This window comes from Gymnoscopelus braueri, assembly GCF_963280865.1.
Source record: "Gymnoscopelus braueri genome assembly, chromosome: 2".
In the NCBI taxonomy this organism is placed as follows: Eukaryota; Metazoa; Chordata; class Actinopteri; order Myctophiformes; family Myctophidae; genus Gymnoscopelus; species Gymnoscopelus braueri.
In genome coordinates, this window is record NC_137604.1 from 17,225,808 (window position 1) to 17,250,162 (window position 24,355).

The 24,355-nt window shown below is 41.8% G+C and overlaps 1 protein-coding gene across 1 annotated transcript in view; it reads right to left on the reverse strand.

Annotated features, from left to right (window-relative positions):
- Positions 1-24,355, reverse strand: part of LOC308096316 (uncharacterized protein) — an 89,887-nt gene that overhangs the window by 19,918 nt on the left and 45,614 nt on the right. Inside the window, exons 8-9 of the mRNA XM_080443713.1 lie at positions 7,468-7,586; positions 4,541-4,933 (exon numbers count right to left, since the gene is read on the reverse strand). Coding sequence (XP_080299839.1) covers positions 4,541-4,933; positions 7,468-7,586 — 512 coding nt within the window. The remainder of the gene's footprint in view (positions 1-4,540; positions 4,934-7,467; positions 7,587-24,355) is intronic.

Sequence of the window (24,355 nt, forward strand, 5' to 3'; positions counted from 1 at the left end):
TTATTAACCCTCCAATTTTGAATGTGTATGTCTTAAAAGGCCAGACCACACCAATGCAACTCCTTGCAACATGCAACTTATTGCAACTACTTGCAACCATTATCCTCAATGGCAGTTGCAAGGAGTTGCATTGGTGCGGTCTGACCTTAAAACAGTTTTGTTGCAAGGAGTTGCATTGGTGCGGTCTGAGTCTGACCTTAAAACAGTTTTGTTGCAAGGAGTTGCATTGGTGCGGTCTGATCTTAAAACAGTTTTGTTGCAAGGAGTTGCATTGGTGCGGTCTGATCTTAAAACAGTTTTGTTGCAAGGAGTTGCATTGGTGCGGTCTGATCTTAAAACAGTTTTGTTGCAAGGAGTTGCGGCTAGTTGCATTGGTGCGGTCTGTCCTCTAATCACAGACATTTTGGCATGAATCCTGGTTAGGAGGACATTCAAATTATGGATTATGAAGCTCTACATAATTTGTTGAATGACGAATACCAAAAATAGAATATCAGATCTGCAAGCTCACAACACGTTGGATCAGATCTTCTATTTCCGTTCTCTTTCAAATTATTTTTACTTTGAATTTCTTGAGAATTAAGTGAACGACTCACATTCAACTTCAAGCAGGACGAACAGAACACATTTGGAGGGTTTTGAAAAGGTTCTTCTATATAATAACGACATGCCCAAAGGGACACCAGGGCGAAAGTGGCTCATGTAACTAATGTACTCTAGGAGCAGCATGTGAATTCACCAGTCACAAGGAATCGGGTGGCAAATATTTACTCAGTGGCCATTCTCAGTCCCGGATTGTGTGATTGACAACATCCTGTTGCCTGGCTAGGCCAATCACTTGCCCTTCAGCTTTTCAAGACCCAGCCCACATGAGTTTATTTATTTTAACAGGATCTCAATGGACCTGAATAGACTAAATCACTGGTTCTCAAAGTGAGGTACAGGGACACTCTGGGTTACTTGAGGGGGTTCCAAATGGATCCTTGCGGGTCTGTAACTCTGAGAGTGTACAAATGGAACCAAATGGACCCTTGCGGGTCCATTTGGTTCCATTTGTACACTCTCAGAGTTATGATGGTCCTAGACTAGATCTCCACACTTCCTCAGACTGAGGAAGAGCGGGGCTGATCGAAATGTCACATTTGGTGATAATGATCGGACTCTTACTTCTATAGTCTTACATTGGGCTAACACAAGAAAGATACAGTTCATACACAGCGAGAACCACTGGCCTGGTGCCAAAATTCCATAGATTCATCTCTGTTGATGTAACGATTAGCCTAACCACATGTGGCCAAGCACGCCATGCTACCTACCTAGACACAAACGGATAAGACTGTAACAGCAGTATAAAGGCCTCAAAGTGAGTCTTTAAATGCATCTGTAAATCTAACAATGGGGGGAGAGCGGAGGACAGTTAATAACCGCTCACCACGGCGAGATTTGAGAGAAATGCAGGGAATGTATTTTCTGTAGATGTGAATGGGGGTTGTTGTCTCCAACAAACACCCAAACCACACATCCCGTTCCAAACTGGCCTACAGATCAGCTGAGGTTCAATGAAGTCTGTCAGTCACACACGAGAGATTCTGTGTCATTTTAGATGTCTTTGGCTATTAAAAAATAGCAGATATACAAGCTCATAGCGCACTCGGTGCCGCGCTATGAGCTTGTATATCTGCTATTTTAGAAAAAACGTGAAAATGTGTGCAAATCTTTGAATATGTATTTTTTAAAGCGAACATTAGTAACTCAAATCTTTGCTTCTGGGGGGGTCTTGAGTGTGTGTGTGTGTGTGTGTGTGTGTGTGTGGGGGGGGTCCCTGGAACAAATATATATATTATTTTCTAAAAAACTGTTAGGATTTAGAAAACATTTTTATAATCGGCCTCAGGTCTTAATGGGTTAAGTCAATGAAGCCCCATGAGATGCATAATATCTCCACACACACACACACACACACACACACACACAACAGCCCACAGCTATAGTAAACATCATCATCATAGCAGACAACGGCCTAATGCGACCCAAACCCTTAACTACCATACACACACACGTCCTCATGTTACACTCATCCTAAGACACTTACAACATACAGTACACACCACACACTGTACATGCCTGCATGCATGCACAATCTATATAAGCACAATAGACACACACGCTCACACCATTTCATCAACACATCACTCCAATGCAAAACGTATGCACCGAACATAGCCGATCTACAAGCTCACAACGCGTCGCATCTGTCGATTGGTTGTGAGCTTGTCGATCGGATATTTCCGGGCATGCGACACAGTCGTACAACGAAGTATAAGTCCGGCTCAACTCTTCTGGGACAGCGTGGGGTTAATGGAACATGGGTGTGGACTCGTCTCGCCTCGCAGCCAAGAATCACTTTCTATTGAAAACAGCGATTACCCATCCAAGCATCTCAACCAACACCTCAAATACCAACATGATCATCATAATGATGATAATGTCATCAACAGCTGAGGAGTTTCTCACAGGATCTCCACCATTCAAAAAAATTATAATTGCCTCCTACTTTAAGATGAAAGAAAAGCGTGGAAGATCAGCATATTGTGGGTTACTGGGTTAAGCCACCTTAAAACCTTTGCTGGCTTATATGGTTGTATAAGCAATGCATACATGTCATGTTTAAATAGTGAGCCAATATGAATACGCAATACGATTATCAAGGACGTGCTGCCCCATTTTCTGTTGCAGTCTCAAAACGCACCTCTTCAGACTCTTCCTCACACTCTTAGCACTCTTTTTTCCTTGTATAACTTATTGTTAGTGGTGGAAAAAGAACTATTTTTTTTTTACTTAAGTAAAAGTATCAATACTGCAATGCATAAATACTCTGTTACAAGCAAAAGTCTGGAATTCAAAATGTACAAAAGTATTGGTATCAAAATGTACTAAAAGTACCAATAGTAGAAAGTACATGCAGAATGTCCCATTTCACAAAGTTTTTTAATTTATAAAATGCATAAAAATCTTTTGTAAATAGCAGATCTACAAGCTCACAATGTGTCGCTGTGCGACGCATTGTGAGCTTGTAGATCAGCATTTTCAAATGGCCAAAATGTATATACAGTTGGGCTGAAGTGGTTTTGTAATAATCATCAAAATCTACAAAGTAACAAGTAACTAAAGTTTTCAAATAATTATAGTGGAGGAAAAGTACAATTACACCACTGCTTCTTGTTGCCTATTGTTTGATAGATGCTAGTTATACAGAAGTATGTTGGTTACTTGCTCACATGTTATGTATGTTATTTACATAGACATACGTTTTCCTTGATCACAAGTGTTATGACGCTAGGCTTGATGTTTACCTGATGTCCTAGTTACTTTGTAGATGTGTTTTTTTTTTCACTCTATTTCCCCTGTAGTTTGTTGACTGCGGCTCATGACATTTACTTTGATCTTGCACTTTGTAAGTCACTCTGGAGAAGAGCATCTGCTAAATGCCTAAATCGTAACATTAATAGAAATTCATATCCAACATTTTGGAGTGAAATCCTTCAAATATAGTCAGGAGCGGATTACAGCGAAGTGCTCCATTTTTAACAGAGATGGGAAAAAATGATCGGTTAAAACCTTGAGTCAACAAGGATGTGCGTTTCATTAATCTGGGCTAAAAAGCAAAAATACCATTCTGTTCATTCCCTGGCAAAAACAGCTGGCGCACGCGCTTGCACACACACACACACACTAAAGAACAGCACGAACTCGCACAGATTCCTACACGTTCCTCCCTGCTGCCAAGAGGTGTTTGGCCAGTCGTACAGCTCCAAGCATCTCAACCAACACCGTAAATAGCAGCAGGCCGTGTCTGAAACGACAGCTGATCACTATTGTGGCACTAAAGGATCAGTCCGTCTCACACAGTTGCACAGCAGAGGGTTAGCCCTTTGTAAATAAATGACTTAATCTGTACAACTGAAGGTAAAATGCAGTACAACATACTGTTAGACGATCTACAAGCTCACAGCGCATTGCAACGTGACACGTTAGTGCCCAAATGGACCCTCCATTTGGTTCCATTTGTACACTCTCAGAGCTATAGGGGGGTCCTTAAAATAAAACAGTTTGAGAATCACTGGTGTAAAAGGAGGGGCAGACAAAGGCCTTCTGGAGATACCCGCGACCAAGCTCAAAACAAGTGCAGTGGTTGCTCCTACACTCCCACCTTTGGCTTTAAAAATACTGTCAGTTGACAGTTCTAAGAGCATGTTGAAAACACATTTGTTTCGTAAGCATTTTGTCTCATGAAGTTTTTACCTGACTCACTTGTACAGGTCAATGTTTTGCTTTAATCCTTGTTGTGTTGTATTATTACTCTATTGTGTTGTTATACCCTGTTTTTAACTTGTTTTCACTTTTTTATATTGTGTTCCATTGTACAGCACCTTGTAACATTGTTTCGAAAGGTGCTTTACAAATAAAATGTACTTGCTTTCTTACGTACCCATATCTACAAAGTGGACACAGTAGGGTTTGAGCGGTGTCAGATTCTTACCTCAGTGAAGACATGCTGGATGACCGTAGCCAGAGCCTCTACTCTCCTGTTGCCCTGGACCAGAAGCCTCCTCAGCTGGTTGATGCCTTGGTTCTTCTTCTCCGCCTGATCCCTGTGGTTCTGTTTAGCCTGGACCGGAGCTTCCCCTGCAGGCAGAGACCCGCCGCCGGCCTCCCCTACGCCGGCCTTGCTGGGCCCGGATCCCACTAATCCATTCTGCGGGAGGCGAGAGGCCGCTTTGGGGCTGGTTCGAGACCCGGCTCTGGCTCTGAACACATGAAGTCCGGAGGTCGGGGTGGTTCCCGAGCCGGCGTTGGTGGCAGTGGCGGTACCGATGGCCGGTACCGGGAGACCCGGTGTCGCTGGTACATTTGCGTTGAGTAGATCTGGTACCTTGGAGAGAAAGGCAAGAGAAATTACTAATCAAGGACGGCAGCAAATAAATAAGAGAAGATGTGTGTTGTTAAAAATGATCTACAAGCTTACAACGCATCGAATCACAATGTATTATAAGCTTGTAGCTGTTTTCAAATGAAGTATAAGACAGGGTTAAAGTGGTTAAACAGATTTTTATGCTATATTAACACATTTAGCTGGGGACCCACTGGAACCTTTGACCTACTGTAGAGCAGTGATGCTAACTGGTTTGGGACTAAACTTTTGCCACAGATGAATCTATTAGGCTGAAGAATTGTACAGCAACATTATTATATATTATTCTATGTTGTTTACTTGTATGTGTGAACATGCATCTATTATTACAAAATGGCTTGTGGTTCGACAGCTCCTGTTTATCTGCATTCTTTGTTGATGTTTCGACACCTCCTGTTTACAGTATCTGCATTCTTTGTTGAGGTTTATCATCCACATTCTTCTATTCGCATCTTCTATTGAAACTAAAACGTGTTAATTGACCAGTACCTATCTGTCCTTTGTCTAGGACAATGCATATTTATTTCTACTTAAATGTGCTGCTAATCTGATGATGATGGTTAAAACTTTACAGAATTATCATTGGCTTTAGTTTCACATGAGCCCTGGTTTGTCATTGTCACATTGTATGGTTGATTCCTGCCTTCTCTGTTTCTCCCATTCTGCAGGCTCTGGCATGATAATCCGTGGAACATGAGGGCGTTGCAACTTTCTTTCATACAAATTCACTCTTAACTTTCTTTCATACAAATACACTCTTACCTTCCTTTCATACAAATGCACTGATGACTTCATCTCCAGTGATTTCGTCTATCTTTGTACATTTTCATTCCATTACAGCGTGTACAGCAGTGCACACTGTTCACAGGTCTGCCATGACAGGTGTGAGTAGCGGCCCCAACTCTAGATGTGAACCTCTAGTTTGTTTAAGAAGAAGACCTCGTCTTTGATCAAAACACGTTACTTGTTTATCCTGAGCAAGAAAATAACTATTACGTTCGTTGCCCTTTTTGATTGACAAAAAAAGCTTTATTATATAACATGGCCGCTGTCTGACCTCAAATAATTAATTACATTTATTAAATCATTACTAGACTGGGTTAGGTAGCGACAAGCATGGATCAATATTTCTGCGTCGTGAAAAAGTTTGTGCATTCCTACACCACAAAATCCTCAGTTTTTATTTAATTCAGAGTTAAATTAACATTAAGCCTTTTACTGTATGGTGTGCTGTTGTGCTGTGGGTTCCAGACAGGCCAGGTCCACAGTGTATCTAACATGTAGGTCACATAGTGGTTAGATTAAAGGATTTCTGTCACATAACCTAATGCCTGCTAGTTGGCTACAATGTTTCTTTGTCATGTTCACATATGACGTTATTTACTGGGCTGAATGAGGCCATTATAGGCTGCTGGTGCAGGTGATGTGTTGATGTGATGCTGGTATATTGAATCAGCTGTTGGAGGAATATCGTGTTGATGATTTACCGTTTAACCGTTAACCAATGACAATGCCGATTAATATTATTGTTATTATTAGAAAGTCGGGCTACTATTTGCTAAACATTTATTCAAGTTATACATTTTTCACGTAGGCAAATTGCTTATTTTATTTTATTTTGTTTACAATGCTGCTGGGTAGCCTATATAGCCTGACCTATGATGTGTGAATCCTCTCGTTTATACTGCATGTAAAAACAAACTTTTCGTATGGAATTTCTTTTTTTTTTTTTTGATACATTTCTAATGGGTCACAGCAGACATTCGTCCAATGAAAAGAGTGCATTTTCCTACAATTAACTATTCATTTATCTTTAACTCTTTGACTGCCAGAGTATTTTCATAAAGTACTCCCCCAGTGCCAGCAATTTTCGTGTTTTTTTATTTTTATATTTTGCATTTTTCTCATGAAAATAATTTAAGGACACATAATGTAAAGACCCAGCACAAATCCGCCACCAGAGAGCAGCACATGACAGCGTGATCATGTCGTTGGGTCTCTCTCACCCTTCTTCATAGATTAGACAAGGAAAAACATGAAAACGGATGTGACGTCACCCAGATTGTTTTGATCAGCGAAAATTACGTTGTGATATACGACGGCGATGACTGATCGTCACCCAGACCATAGATTATAGAAGAGAAGCTGTCCGTTTGTCCGTTATACCGTGTGAAAACCCGTTTATTTACCTATTTTGGACGAAAATGACTGGGGAAAAAAATCAAAAACCGGAAACGGAATCCAGGCCATGAAACCGGATGCAGATGTCCGTGAAGTAAGTGGAACTCGAGAATAACATTGAATATTAAGCAGCATAGCGCAATCAGAGATTAAACAATGAACGCGCGTCCAGCGCGTCGAGCGCGTCGACGGCCAACTGGACAAAGTAGCACTTGACGCGTTATCGCGTCGTCCGCAGTCAAAGAGTTAACGAGAATTATAAAAATGAATTATATTTGTCTAATTGAAAACAGTGGAGACCGAGGAGGACCTACCAGGTCTGGAGAAGCCTGTTGCTGGTTCTGGTTGGCTCCGCCGTTAGATGCTGGCTGCGTTGAGGTGGAGCTGGTGGAGGTGGGTCTCGCTGGCGCCCCCCTTTGCTTGTTCTTGTCCACTGCAAGAGAACAACGTCCACTTAGTGACCGAGCGGCTGCTACGTTCAACATGGTGTCAACAACACCCAGACCACACACACGCACACACACACACACACACACACACACACACACACACACACTCAACCCTCCAACGTAGTCAGACCATCGCCAGATTGGGAGGTACGATATGCCATGCTAGCCCCACACTCCAAGCACTCCAAACAAACATTCATTCACCTTTCTGAAAGACCCAAATATCAAACAAAAATGTGTGCTTTAAAACAAAATAAGCAAATGATACACATTTAGAAGAAAACTGAACAAACCAAACGTACAAATACAGTCTCTCGGTCAGTCTATGGTCTGGGTTTGACCACCACAAGTACAACATCCACACACACATAAAAAAGGTGAAACCCTTGCACGCACACAAACTCGTCGATGCACACGCTCGCTTGGCCAGTCAAGACAGAATACGCCCTGCTGACTGCTCTGGGCTGAGAGCGATGCATCCTGGGATTGCCTGGTAATGATGGGCAATGTTGTGTATAAGTGTGTGAGTGAGTGAGTGTGTATGTGTGAGAGACAGAGAGAAAGAGAGATGGGTGGAGAGAGGTCCCTAGATGTGCATTAAGTGCATCAGCATCAGAGGGCCGAAGCACTGTGCAATTAGAGAGAGAGAGAGAAAGAGAGAGAGAGAGAGAGAGAAAGAGAGAGAAAGAGCGAGCGAGACAGAGAGGACGAGAGAAAGAGGGAGAGAAAGAGAGAGAGAGTCTTCTCCAATCTCTACTCCTGTCTACTCCTATTCTTCATTCCATTTTACTATGCCATTAGTCTGCTTCCCTCCTCCCATCCATGTATCTGTATACCTCCGATTCAAAGGGTTCCCTGACCGAAAATAAACCTCATTGTATTTTAGTCTGGGGGTGGGGGTGCTTAACCTTAATAGAAACACCACCACAATCACCATTAGCTGTGTGAAATCTGTCCACAGAGAATTACAGTAACAAATGAACCTCTCTAATTCCATCATATTCCATGCCAAATTTTAATTTCTGTGTGATTTCCAGCTCCATTTGAAAATGGATTAACTCAAAAAGAGACAGGGAATTGACAGCAGTAGTGCTGCAGAGAGGTTTGGTTTGGTAAACAAGACTGTGAGCTTCTCTCTGAGATACTGCCCTCTGCTGGCAGCACTGAGCAACACATGTTGGTCAACAGGAAAAAGCCTGGTGGCTCACATTAATGTTCACATGGCGGAGGTGACTATATTGGACTTTTGATGGTATGTGATGGTTGCAAATGAACAGCCAATTGCATGTCATCAAAGTTGGAATGCAGAACACAAAAAGGCAGGTCAAAACAAAATGAATTGAGGTCTTGAAAAGGAAAACAATGTATTCATCAGTGGTCATCATCTAATGACAACATTAGAATTACACAACATAAAAACCATGCCGATGATGTTCACCACCTGAGCAAACCTGAGCCTTACTTGTTGTCAAAGACAAACACGGACTGTTTGGAGGACAATATGACATGTAAATTACACTCCCTGTGTGTCTGTGTCAGCTTGATTTTATTGTCCATTTAATGCAGTTCAGTGTCTAGCCTGTTGTACGGACAGACAACACCAATCAATCTGTATTAACACTACAGACACCTGTTGACCACTATTTTGTCATTAAAACTGGTTTTCACACTGGAACACTGGACCGGTGGACCCAATATTAAATGACACAATGGTCCTGTTATTCTTTGTCTGCAGCCTGTCATAACATGTCATGCTATGACCAACCGTGTGGTTGTGTTGTTATCAGGTTGTTGTCTAAAGAAAAGTAAAAAACTATTGTATCATGTGGACTGAGCATCAGACAAAGGTGTTAGATACCTAGTTACCTAATGTACAAACAAACTCAATGTGAACAGTATACTGTAATAATCTCTGAAGATCAATATTTGTGATAAACTACAGGGATATGTATGTCAATGAATGTACACCTGCATACAATGGAGAGGGTGTATTGCAATCACCATCACAGACAAACAAATCTGCTAATTTGTTTGCCACAGAGATAACTCTGTTTTAAGCTAATTTGTATCAGAATTGGCAGATAACTTGGGGGTTAGGGTCAGGACCTGTGATATTGATTACGTCAAGGGTCCGTTTTAACAACATTCGGTTAAATTAACAGATTTATTCTGTGTACAGAATCTTTGTTTTAGTTTAGAATTACGCCTTGATTTATATCATTAAACAATTCACATCAGCTCCAAATGGAGATATCTCTACTCTAAGAATAATTAGTGTCATTCATGATCAAACAGAGTTAAAATTTTTCTCCAACTCCTCTGGCAATCTCACTTTCTTTGTAAAGAGACACAGCTCAAATAGATTAATATAATGGGCAACGCACAAACGCGCATGCACTCACACACTTATTAAATGTCTTTGATGTCAGCTACAATGCTAACGGCTTCAGACAGCCCTTTCCAGTAATCAGCTCGCAGTAAAAGTGTTACAACACCAAACACATCATCATCATGACATCTCCTCATGAGGAAAACGCAAACGCCAGCTAAGTACATAATTCTCACCACGAGTGGTCAGATGGGTGGGCCGCAAACGTTTTTCAAGATTTTTCAAGTGGGCCTTGATCCAGAAAAAGGTTGGGAACCACTGGGCCTAGTTCGTTAATTCTCATCCCAGATTTTTGCATCCGTAAATCACCATGAAGGAACATACAGGAAGTCCTTCACCAATTCTGGTTCTTGGCTTGCAGATGAAAAGATGCGTCTATGGGGTTTTGTGTACTGTACAGTATGCCACACATAGACAGTGGTGTAAAGTAACTACATTTTTAGGTATTTTTACTTTACTGGAGTATTTCCAATTTTCAGTACTTCTACTTCTACTCGTACATCTCTGAGGCAAATATTTTACTCCACTAGAATTATTTGAAAACTTTATTTACTAGTTACTTTGCAGATATAAATGATTATATTATAAAACATGCATTAACCACTTTAGCCCTATTTTATACATAGGCTATTTGAAAATAGCCGATCTACAAACTCAGATCTGCTATTTTCAAACATTTTAGTACTTTTACTTTTGGTACTTTAAGTATATTTTGATGCCAATACTTTTGTACTTTTACTCAACTAACATACTTTTACTTAAGCTAGTGTGTGAGTGAGACAGCTCATTACTAGTCTGTCACTTTGTCTCTGGATGTTACACAGATCGAGGAATCATCTTGGAAGTAGTTCAACTGTCTTTTGTCTTTCTCTCTAACGTTTATCAGCCGTGTATGAAAACATCTGTGAATACAGTGGCAACATCATCAAAGACGTACAAGTTTGTGTGTGTGTGTGTGCGCGCCGTGCACGCTTTGTGTGTGCGCTCAGAAATACACAGAGGATGTTTGTGGTATCATTGTGTAACATTCACCACATTCAGACCACTAACTACTACTATCAGGTTCTGATAGGTTTGTAGTTGCTGTGTAACTTGCTGTGTAATTTTACCAGTACATCCTGATCAGTACATCAACAATATTTCCCAATAGTAATCATTGTTTGTGCTGTAGAAGTATCAATATGTATATTATTTTTTGTACGAGTTGAAAACTGCACTTGAAATGCTCTCGACATATTGGATATTAATACAATGTAACTACTGCACAGCAAAATCTCCTAACAAATTCACAGGAGTTGTGTATAAACTAACTAGCAGTAGTTCCTAGAGGTCGAGGAAGAGGGTGTGTACCTGGAAGCTTCAAATCAGTGACACAGAGCTGTTGGGCCCACACTGAGAGAGAAAGAACACTGTTAGCATGCACACCGCTTCATACCAGTACAATGCACGGAGACACGGCCAAATCCTGATTGTTGGACTCTTAAGGTCCTTACACACCGGCGAATATGCGAATATACGCAAAATTCGGACTCGTTCCGAATAATTAAGACACGCTTTTTCGCTTCGCGAAACTGATGTGGACGCTTGCATTGACTTTATAAGGTTTTTAAAAAAAACATATTTATTCGCATGAAGAATTCGCCCCGGTGTGTAAGGACCTTTATTGTGGGTCAATTTTTACACTTTCTGAGTAAAATGAACACTCAGGATTGTACCGTGGGGACTACTTCCTGCTACCACCAGTGCACCAACGATGGCAGCCATAGAAATGTGAGGATAGATGGAAATGAGCATAACTTCAAGGATCATTTGATAAGCTTGCATTTCTTAAATCAAATGTCTAGTATATTATCACTTCAGTTCGATAAAGTCTTAGCATTAATTCAATGACCATCATTATTAACTATTCTACGGTAGCCATCATCAGTGTACTGTCCAGCCAAATTACCAATGGACAAAAACGTCTGTTCTATCCATCGGAGGGAGGGGGGGGGGGCATAGGAGAAATGAAGGCATGGGCAGGAAACGGTGGGAGGCTTTAAGTTTGCTCTGAAACAATCTACAAATGTCAAAATGACATGTATACCATTCTTATGTATTCATTTGACATGATTTTTCTTCTTTCACAAATGAAAACGGTATGCTACGGTACTGTTGCTGACAGCAAACCTGACTGTGATAACAATGTACTGATATTAAACTACTCGAGATGTGTTTGGTTCATACAACTACATACCTGATTCATTGAAAGTGCTTTTGATGATTTTTGTAATGGCCAAGAAGGCCGACATCAAACGATCTGACTGAATCATCAGAGCATTTAAAGGATCACAGAGTGACTGTGTGTTGCCTCCTGCCAGGGTTTAATTCATTGGTCCTTTAACCATTAACCATCAAGAACATGTTTACTGTACTGACTACTGACACATGGTGCTGGCTAGCAAATAAAATATTACCACTTCAGAGACATATTAGCACAGGATTACCCTGTCTCTGTGTTTGCGTGAATGCGTGCGTGTGTGTATTTCATCTTCGCTGGCAATGGACTGCCTTAAGTCATATGTAACTTAAGATAGTTGTGCAATGGCATAAAGACAGTTTTATACTCGTGTCACTTGAAGATCAGTTATTTTGTCGGTCCACCGACCCTTGTTAAAATGTTTTTTTTTGTGTTCCACTTTTAAACATGTATATTGGGTAAAGCAAAGAGAGCCCATTACAGAAAACACACACACACACAAACACACACACTAAATGTACCCTAGCACAGGCTTTTTCCTGCATAGGAATTTTTGCCCCCCCCCCCCCCCCCCAAAGAGTTTTCAGCCACCCCAAAGAGAATTGAGAATAAAATATGTATCCTTGGTGCCCAAGTCAAATGAGCTGCTATGTCTATCAACAAATCAATCACTCAAATGGTTTATGGCATTCCACTCCCCTCTCCCTCAAACTCCCTTCCAGTATTCTAATACAAGTAGCTTATTGTTGTTGTTTTTTAACAATTTTGTTAATTGGGTTTTCATTTACTCAAGCATAATAGATATATTTGTTTATCAAATGGTCATAAATAACAGGAAAAGGCATAGACTTCTGTCAAATAAGGTAGTGTAACAGACTCAGTGCCCTTACTGTTGCATAGTCGCGACACAGACATGTCATGCTTTCAGTCATGCCTAGTCACCCCCCAAAGGCTCTGAGCCAGGAAAACACATGCCCTAGTAGTCTAAATCTCCCTTAATCTGCTAGGCTCAGATTACTATGATGAAAATTCTAATCCAACATAGAGGAGAGGAAGAGTGAGATTCCAACAGGATTATTCCCAAAAGTGAGATTATGCAGTTTTTGATCATTGAGGCTGTTGGTTTGAATATTAGATTGATTGGTAATGTATCAGTGCAGTGTGGAGAATGTAGGTGTGGCTGTGATAGGTTTGCGTGTGTGAGTGTGTTTGTATTTGCAAGAATCACAGAATACAGTTGCAAATTAATGACTGTTAATCTGTGAATCAATAGGATTACTCCAATATGATCTGATTAGTCTGCTTTGTTACTCTTCAATAACAGTATACAATTTTTGGCATATTTATTGAATATGAAAATGACCAGTTCTATACAATTGTACTAGTTCAGTATTCACTCCAACTAGTATGTGTCAAGTGTAATATTACTGCAGTAGGTGACTGACTCTACTTGGGGGTAGTCTGAGGGGGCAAACGCGTATATTTAACCAAAAACGACAGCCTAGCAGACTGTTCCTGAGACTCTGCCACAAAGCTACAGCATACAGTGACTGTATTCATGTTATATTTAACTATGAGAATGTAAAAGTGGATCTGTAAGGACTCGTTTTTTACAATCTCTGTGGTTACTGTGTGTTTTCACCGTGGGGGCCCTGATGCCATCGGCTCATCATTAACTGTGATGATGGTTAAGACAAGGACCATTACTGGCCGTAGATCATGACTGTTGTGGAGACACATGAGAGGAACACACCAATGTGGAAAGTACCTGTGTGTCCACTCACTCACATGGCCGAAAAGTCGATCACAATCGATCGAGTGCTGCAGAGAACCGCTGATTGTCCTTATACACAACTCAAATCAGTTCAATAACAACATACCAATGTGTTGTGCAACATTTAAGTACTTCAGGTTCAAAGCCCTACGGCTGAGGAGTAGACAAAATTAAATCAGTGTGTAAAAGAAAAACATAAATAAGTCACCTTGCTAATTATTAAAGGAGCGTTGGGGTTCTTTGAATCACTGCACAGCTGATTCAAACCAGTTCACCAGCCAGCTGTTTGCTGAGGTAAACCATGGTGTTTCCAGTTCCAAGAAACTGCTGCCAAGCTTAAATAATTTAACCACTTAAAAATGTACTCCAAAAATAGCCGATCTACAAGCTCACAGCGAGTCGCATTGCAACGCGTTGTGAGCTTGTAGCTCTGCTATTTTTGCCCAACATTTGCCCATTATGACATGCCCAGAATAGGGGCACTATTCATTCCAAAAGAGGTTTCTAGATTTAGCGGCTGTAGACATAATCGGTGTACAGATTACTGTCCTAGATATCAACAGATTTGCCCAAAAAGAACATCTCTACCCAGTTTCACAAATATTAAGAGACTATTCCAGTGCAGATGTGGATGTGGATGTCTGTTTTTCGTTTGCTAAACGTTACAGAGCATGGCAGCCTGGATTGGAACAGATTCTAACCTCTAAAGCCCTCATCAGCCCTTCAGTAGAAAAACAACAACCTTAACATCAGATTAATGCTCGCACGAGTGCCCACCCTCAGCTTGCACCGCTAGGCAGTGAGCGTGTGCGTTTGTGTGTGTGTGTGTGTGTGTGTGTGTGTGTGTGTGTGTGTTGGCCTGCTCTCCAGATGGTTGTGGGCGCATAATATGCACACGGGCCAAGGCTGTGTATGTGCACGAGCGTGCCGTGTACTTGTGTGTCTACGCGTGCACGCACAAACGTTCATTGCCCTCTGTGTGTATATGTGCGTGCGTGGTGACTAAAGACATGCCCTAACCTACATTTCTGGGCAGTGGGTTTGTGGAGCGTTCAGAGAGTGAACGTGCTGCAGACAAACACGTGCGGCTCAGATCAGACGGCGGCAGGGCAGAGAGAGAAGATGATGAACATCATGCAGAGGAACACGTCACCAGGATGCCAAACAAATTTATGAGAGACGACGATAGGAAACAATATTATAGTCAAATCCTGAGCGTTCATTTATTTTTGTCAAACGTTGTTGACAAAAATGTAAGGGTCCATTTTTGCAATGATAGTTATATTAACACCCAGGATTTTGAAGTGAAGCTCTATGTTCAGTCCGATGCAGGTGACGTTAAGAGTGGCCGAGGATTATTTTGCCATTTTTACTCAGACACGAGCCCTCCAGACATACAGAGAATGCTTTTAATGGTTGAATAGAGTGAAAGCCACATGCATCCGTGGCTATTTCTGGCGTGTGTGTGTGTGTGTGTGTGTGTGTGTCACGTGATCGACTCCCCTCTAGGCGTAGAGCATCACAGTTAAAAGGAGCCGGCATCCCCGGGTTTTCATCATGCCAGTGCTGAGCCACACTTTTATGAATGCCTTCATCTTTTTGTCATGTTTAACCCCAACTATAAAGCCAAAATTAAAAATATTTTCACAAAACTAAATCAGGCATAACTCTAACCCTAAACGTAACCTCTAAATTCCTAAATCCTATCACCCTCTTGTGAGGACAATGTCTATTTCTCAATTTCTACTACAGTTGTGGGGACAGATTAGGCCCTCACAAGTATAGTAACACACACACACACACACACACACACACACACACACACCAAACAGAGGACTGCTGGCTCTATTGTATCCTATAAATGCATGGCGGTGTTGTCTTGGCCTGTCCATACAAAACTGAAAGCCCCCACAGCGGAGCGGAGGGAGAAGGCAGGAAAGACAACAATGGCCGCCACACTATGTGGGAAACACAAGAGGAGTGAGACGGACGAAGGAGGGGGGGGGGGGGGTCTGTGAGGGTGAAATTGGCCTTTGAGGGCTGATCTGGAGCCAGTTTTGTGATCTCACCACAGAGTTAAGCTCTTACAGCAGCATGCCCCACTGGCAAACACCGCTGAGTGCCGTGCCGCGTGGCGAAAAAATAGCAGATCTACAACCTCACATGGCGTCGTAGGGAGACACGTTGAGAGCTTGTAGATCAGCTATTTTCAGCGCGACACACCGGCACACGACGAGTATAACAGGGCTTTTAGTGGAAGGAGGAGATGGTTGTGAAAGGGGGATGAGGTCATGTTGGGAAGGGAAAAAAAACATAGGTTGAGTCGTGGTAAAAACGAAATAAGTGTATATTGGAGAACAATAGATGTGAACATTATTAAAGCTACAATCCGTAAGGTCTATGTTTCTCCTGATGGAGAGAGGTATGCAATTGCAATTACTGTATGTCTGATAAAGATGGCGGTGCATCTAGTATGCAATCCAGTGCACCGTCCGCTTCAAATACTGTAACTTAATTGTCATGTCCTACACCGGGGTCTAAATGTGTTCATGGAAGAGTAGGGAGACCACCTCCAACCACTGCAGATGTAATAGTTATATTAGCATTCATTGTATTAATTCAAATACGTCCCAGATTGGAGCTTTAAAATGATACAGATGATGTTCGGTGGAGGTGTAAGGCTTAAGTTATACTTTATTGCATGACGGTGTCACTTGCCAAAAAGATTCTCACGCTATTTTGTTAGCTTGCAAATCACTACTTTGCGGCGAGCGACACGGTCGTTGACAGAGTATAAATTAAGCTTAATAGATGCACATGGCATACACAGGCCTCCATGTACACAGCAACTTTCTGAGCGTTCATTTCACTCTGAGGGTCCAATGAACATCACAGTTAACCTAGAGTACAAGCGATGTTACCAGCCCATACTGCTGTTCATCAGAACATTGTTGCTAACCGTATCACAATGAGCTGAAAGTTAAAACCTCCAAACAAGTTGAAGGAGAACACCAAGAAAAAAATAGTTATTTGGTTCAGGCATACCAGGGATTGTACAGTATGAATACACCTGGTTTGACTGGGCGTCTATGAGCAGAGGAACCATATTGTTAAAGCCCGATCTATACTTTGTTTTGTGCTGTGTCGCGAACCAAAAATAGCCAATCTACTCGCTCACAACGCGTCACGCCGTGTCACGTTGTAAGATTGTAGATCGGCTATTTTTGGTATGAATACCAGAGTGCCTGTCATCTCTGCAGAGAATGGGATGAAATGAGGATTTGATGCGGATTCTCCAAAAGTGTATGAAACACCACAATATTAGCATCTTAAAAGAATTTAACAGGGAATGGGTTGGATGGGTGGATGGATTGATGGATGGATGGATGGATGGATAAAGAAGATGTGGGCTCTGTATGAAGGAGGGATGGAGTGACTGATGAAGTGATCTATACAGATGAAGAGTGAACAGTGAAGTCTCCAGACCTGCGTGGAACACCATGGTGTTCTTCCTGCATCCGGAGAGCAGCTGCAGGTTCCGGAACAGTCCTTTGGCTGTCAACTTCACATGGAAGTTTGACAGCGAGAGTCTAGGAGACCATAACATCCTCTCTGGTCGACTGTGCGGACGGTGAGGTTTTGAGAGTTGCAGGTTTGTCTTCTGCAAGCCACAAAAGTCTTCTTGAACGTCGGCCAATTCCAACAGTTTGGACGATATCGTCTCGGCTTGAGAGACAGGGTCGACTGGTGGTCCCGATGTTCTCCTAGTTTGTCTCTTCTTTAAGAGTCTATGTACAATACAATAATTTGACAATACGCTGTGCTGTTTCGTATCTCTGTACTCCAGTATTGCCTCAGTTTCTACCGGTCCGCTGATGTTGATCTTTTTTTTGCTGGCTTCAGTAGCGACACAGTCCATCAGCTTCAATTTCTAATCACCCCTCGTGCAATCGTACAGGAAAAACCCTTGAAGGCTTACTGTAGTTGCAACAGGCCTTGTTAATTTAGCGATTTTCTTTTTAAAACAAATGAAAGCACAAGGTTTACTTTGAATCCAGAAATGAAAACAGAGCGATCTTAAGAAATCCAAACTGTCAATGGAATAAAAGATAATGCAACGTATTAAAGATATTAATTCCTCATTTTCGATAAAAAAAATAGAAAAAAATAAGAGACTTGACTTGATGAAACAACCCCTCCTTGCCCGATTTAAAGCCCGTCGCTGCCCCTCCCATACGAGGCTGTGGCAGAGAGAGTAGAAAAACACACAGGTTCAGCACCCAGCCAATGGAGGAGAGAGCGAAGATGGCGCCAAAAAAAATCTGCCTTCCTCACTCCGGTACTAGAGAATCATATGGCGAGGGAAGGAGAGAAGGAAAGGAGAGAGGAGAGAAAATCCACTACGGCGATGGCCGCTTTCTGAGTCCGTCGTCTGCGTTAGCGCGCGGCGCCCCTCGCGGATTTAAATCAGAAGGGAACCGTGTATATGAAAATAATACTCTGTGCTGCTAACACACAAACACACATACACCGAGGATTGACTGTTATGTGGGGGGTTTCGAGTGCAACGCTAGCAACACTCACACTCCCCTGTGATTGGACGAAGCCGAGCATCAACGTGCCCTCTGCCTCTCACTAATGCTCTGTACGTGCATTGCCATACACACACACACAGCCGCACACACACACACACACACACACACACACAGGGATGCTGCAAGGGAGAGAGCAGGGGAGGAGAGTAGGAGACGGGGAGTGGGAGGAGGGGGAGATGGGGGGGGGGGCTTTGAATAATCACTTTACTGTGATGTGTCTGCTTTTCATTGCATGCTTAGCCAGGGAGAGAGAGAGAGGGGGAGAGAGAGAGAGAGAGAGAGAGAGAGAGAGAGAGAGAGAGAGAGAGAGAGAGAGAGAGAGAGACAGAGACAGAGACAGAGACAGAGACAGAGACAGAGACAGAGAGACAGAGAGACAGAGAGAGAGAGAGAGATGCGCACACACAGCGAACGGCAGATGATTCATGTCAAGGTTAGGCGCGATGAAAGGACAAGATACAGCAGGGAGGGGCCTGACGTTCTCCACTTCCACTCTCTCGTTTGTCCGTTTAGCCGCATCGATCCCCCCCCCATCCAACTCACGCTCTCCAGTCCAGTTCACCCCCCCTGTTCTCTCTCTCTCTCCCTGTGGCAGGTGCCATGTGGAGGCTATTCACACAGAGTGTGTCAGGGTTTGTGAAAAGACGCCTTTGTTTCGGTTTGTTTGCACACTCGCACAACAGGCCCGCGTCTCGGAATACTGATGAGAGACATTGTTAGAATGCGTGTTGTGGTTTCAGCTGTACTGTTCTGTTAACGTGATAAACACACCAAGCAGGGCGTCCATCTGGTGATGTTTGACAAGTGCCAAGTAAACTTGTTGTTAAGGCTATCAGTTGCTGATTCTATATCGCCTGCTGAGAACAAACTGATTGACACACTTGTCTAAAACACTTAACAGTAATTAACAGCAACAAAAAAAAAAACACAAAATGCTTCCCATCAATTAACCACTCAAGTCCTATTTTACACTTTGGCTATTCGAAAATAGCAGATCCACAGTTCAAGCTCACAAGGCGTCACGATGCGACACATTGTGAGCATGTAGATCAACTATTTTTGAAAGAAATTTAAAAAAGATTAGAAACATGTGGGACATTTTCACCTATAATGCTAAATTAGTGACACCAGAGTTAATGTGGTTAAACATAATTTCCTGAACACAGTACCGCCAAAAAAGTCAAATCCGGAGTGCTACAGTAATTTAATTCTGAGCTCACACTCAAACCCTTACAGTTAATGTGGGTGAAATACCAGAGGACAGTCTGAAAGCATTAGGGGAACACTGTGCCGGACAGAAAATCAATGCTGTTGTGCATTTCTGTTCCTGGAAGGAGCTTCTCATCGTCATTGTCGGACAGAAACCCTGTATCTCCCTATTAAGACTTTCTATGTTTTTTGTTTTTAAAGACATTAATGCCCTGCTTCCTTAACAAGTGTCGTGCAAAAGTTGTGAAACCAGCCGATCTACAAACTCACAACGCGTCGCTGTGTGAGTGAGCTTCCTATTTTCACTACTTTCGAAAGATTTTTTAAAGATAAAGTGGTTGTGTCTGTCTGTGGGTTTTATAAATATTTAACAAGAGAGTCCGACTAAATAATAACTACATCGGAACACAGGTTATTTTCTTCCCATTTCCTGAAACGTACGTATCGGTTTTGAACATACAAGGTTTCCACGCGACAGCAACGTTATGCAAGACACTAGCCTCTTGACACAGTAAGAGGAACACTTGAGGAGCCCTTGAGAAAAGCTGCAGAGGAAAGCAACAGATACAGCTCATATTTCATATGCTCTAAATAATATGCCTGCCTGCCTAATTATAAGTGATAATTTTTACGACATGCAACACACAAAACTGGGTCTATGATGACACAGTCAAAAATGCTGTCAATAAAGAGTATTGGTGTTGCATCTTTCAAAACAAACAAACAAACAAACAAAAGCAAACAACTAAAATGTTCACACGTTCATGCATATTCTCTGGAATGCATTTGAAGGCGTGATTGGGCATCAAGCAATCTTGTCTGCGGTATGTAATATTTTATGTGTTCGAAATGGATTTGATTGCTCACATTCCCTAAAGACGCATCGTAAGACATTTGGCTAGAACATTTATAACAGTGTTATGAATTATGAAGTAAGATGAGATAAATCTTTATGAGCCCAGCCTAGAGGAATATCAATAAAGGCGGGCGCAGATCTGTTTGTTTTTGGTTTGTGTGTCTTACTCAGACACACGCTTTTGGCAGTTCCAGCCTGGCAGGGATAATAAATGAATGAAATAGTTAGACTTAGATTATGTCACTAGATTGTGCACTGGGTCTCTGACTTAATGGAGTAACAAAACTATATAATAATATAAGTATAAGTATACAGTCTATCGAGAATATAAATATAAATACACATAGGTGTATTTATATTTATATTTATTCTCATATTCATTCATATATTCACTAGTGAATATATGAATAAATATACATATATCAGTAGTGAATATATGAATAAATACATCTATCATTAGTGAATATATGAATAAATATAAATCAATTGCCAATATATCAACAGTGAATATGAGACTGGTAAATGTACAGTGTCAACAGACCTTCAACAGTGACTATCTGGATAATATACAGGATGTATAGTCTGTAAACAATGAATACGTATACTGTAAGTGAGTCTCACAAGTTATCCTTAACTGGCATCTGTCATGGTTCAGTGGAGCACATCCTAGCAGTTCTTGTGCAAAATGCACCATGAGTCAAAGCCTTAGAACCGTAATCCTAAAAGCACGGAACAGACAGTCACAGGTCTTAATCCATTGAGACCTGAAGCCGATTCTACATGTCTCCTAAATCTCAACAGTTTTCTGAAAAACGTATGTTTCTATATCAGTGGTGCTCAATCTTTTTCACGTCAAGGACCCCCAAAAGTATATGTATTTGGCCGCAGACCCCCATCAAAATATTTTGTTCCAGGGACCCCCAGAAGCAAAGATTTTAGTTAAAAATGCTCGCTTTAAAAATATATATATTCAAAGATTTGCACAAATTTTTCAAAAACAGCAGATCTACAAGCTCGTAGCGCGGCACTCGGTGCCGCGCTATGAGCTTTTATATCTGCTATTTTTGAATAGCCCAAAGTGTAAAATAATGCTTTTTAGCTCAAATCAAAAAATTACACAGTTCCAGGTCTTAATGGGTTAACCCAATCAATCCGGGAACGCACCTGTGTCATTTCAGAATTCAGCTGAAACCGCTATTTTATACTTTGGCTATTCAAAAATAGCAGATCTGCAAGCTCATAGCGCGTCACCGAGTGCCGGGATACGAGCTTGTAGATCTACAAATTTCTTTTTATCTTGAACATTTTGTGCAAATCTTTGAATACATATATATATATTTTTAAAGTCAAATGTATTTACTCAAATCTTTGCTTCTTTGATTTTAGCTTTAACCATTATTTTATACTTTGACTATTAAAAAATGGGGGTCGGCGGCCAAATACATATCATTTTGGGAGGTCCTTGACATGGAAAAGTTTGAGCACCACTGATATATAGCCACTAATACTGAATGTTTGGTGCTATTTTTTATATGTTGATGAATTGAATACCTAGGACCCCAATGGAAACAAGACCGCAAGGACTTTTTTGGTGTTATCCTTTTAGACAAAGTGTTTGACTGTATTCGTGCTGTTTTTACATTTCTAATAAAATATTCAATCAACATACTTTTTTTCAGAAAACTGTTTTAGAAAGACATTTGTAGATGTGTTCCCAGATTGAATGGGTTAATGTTCCCATATGGGGGGCAAGGCTTGGCTGTGAAGCCTGAAGGGCTACTGGCACAAAGGACTGTCCAAGTGGCTTTGTGGTGTGCTGAGATGGGGGGGGTGAGTTTGTCACTGGATGTTATGTTCAGCTGTGATGTGTTTAAACCACTTATAAACTCCAGCATCCGTATTGTGGGGGAAAACGTTTGCAGATCGGCTATTTTCAGGAAAAAATATTTTATGTGGAGCGAAAACAGAAAAGTTACTAGTATAGAGCCCTGAGGGACTCCGGTCAACCAAGTACAGGGTTTAGGTTTAAGTGGTTAACCACTTCCAACAGTCCCTCCTTTTGGGTGTCATTGTGGTCGAAAATCTTCACACATTTTCCAAAGTAGCAAAAATAGCAGATATTTTTGCCGTTTTTAAAAGTATAAAATAGCTGTCTGAAAAACAAACAATACAACTTATTCATAGACGGCTGACAATAAACCCTGCCATTTTATGACTAAACTCTTTAGTCTCAGTGTTTGTTTAGTCTGACCCGTTTTAGGTCTCGACCCATAAAGAACCATCAAATAGAGAGAACAAAAGTGTACATTAAAATGTTTTTATCCAGTGATTGTTGTGGTGCGTTCAATAAAAAAAGAGAAAATGTCAGCTCAACCATTGAAAAATCTAAACGTATTTAAATAGTCCAGTCCTACAGTAAAACTAAAGCAAAGAGTGTGTGTGTGTGTGTGTGTGTGTGTGTGTGTGTATCAATAAAGTCCATATTGAACAGAGAGAGAGAACTAAAGAAAGACACTGGGTGCTATTAGGAGACCTCACTGCAAACCACAGTCGCCTGAAAGCTGCTGCAGTGGTGTGTGTGTGTGTGTGTGTGTGTGTGTGTGTGTGTGTGTGTGTGTGTGTGTGTGTGTGTGTGTGTGTGTGTGTGGGGGTGTGTGTGTGTTCTGAGGGGGGTGGGGGTGGAGTTTGCATGTGAGCATGTGTTTTTGTGAAGCTGTGCGAATCAAATGCATGTGTGTGTGGTTTCTATGCTACAAGATGTTCCTGCGCTATGTATGTGTGCGCGTGCGTGTGTGCCAGTGCTTTCTCAAGGTGTGTGTGCGCTCTGTGTGTGTGTATGTCCGTGTGTGTGTGCGCGCGTGCGTGTAAGCATGGTGGTTAAGCAATCATGGGGGTGACAGCATGTCTGTGACTGGCGGCTCCCCGCAGGCCCCAGAGAGACTTCCAGGGGCCCACCGCAGAGGGAAGGCAGTCAGGCGCCCGGGCCCAGCCCAGAGACACCACTTTGGGGTGAGGCTGCGACCACAGTCCCAGGACTTCACATGGCCTGCTCTGCATGCAGCAAAACCACCAGCACTTCACAGGCTGTAGAGGTGACAAACTTGACATAAAGTGCAGTATTGCTTTGGATGAAAATAGGAAATGGAAGAATAATGTCACCAACCTTTTGTTTTTATTTCAAGGACCCCCGGTTTGATATGCATTAGGGCATGGACCCCCATTGGGGGATCCATTTGTATCTCTGGGAACCCAATCTACAAATGGAGCCAAATCCATTTGGTTCCCAGTTGTACACTCTGAGTTACAGAGCCTTACGGGCTTACGGTCCCCCTAGCTGGGGACCTCCTGGAACCCCCTCAAGGACCCCAACAGGGTCCCTGGACTCCATGTTGAGCCACAGCTGTACAGAATACACATTAAAAAGGTGTCAAAGTAACACTCAGGGTTTTACTGTGCATATACCGGGGGGAAGTGGAGACACCAAATCATCTCGGGTTTTCTTTGAGCAAAATTGAAAAACTGTTCTTCAGATTCTTCAAAAGCAGTGTCGTTCAAGTCGTCTCCCTAGAGAACCATCTACGCTGTTGTGTTGCTTTTCTTCCAACAGGAAACAAATGACTGCCTCTAAAACAGAACTAAAATGTCAAACCGACCCAAGTAGTTATCGTTAAGAAGCAAAGAAGCAAAGCAA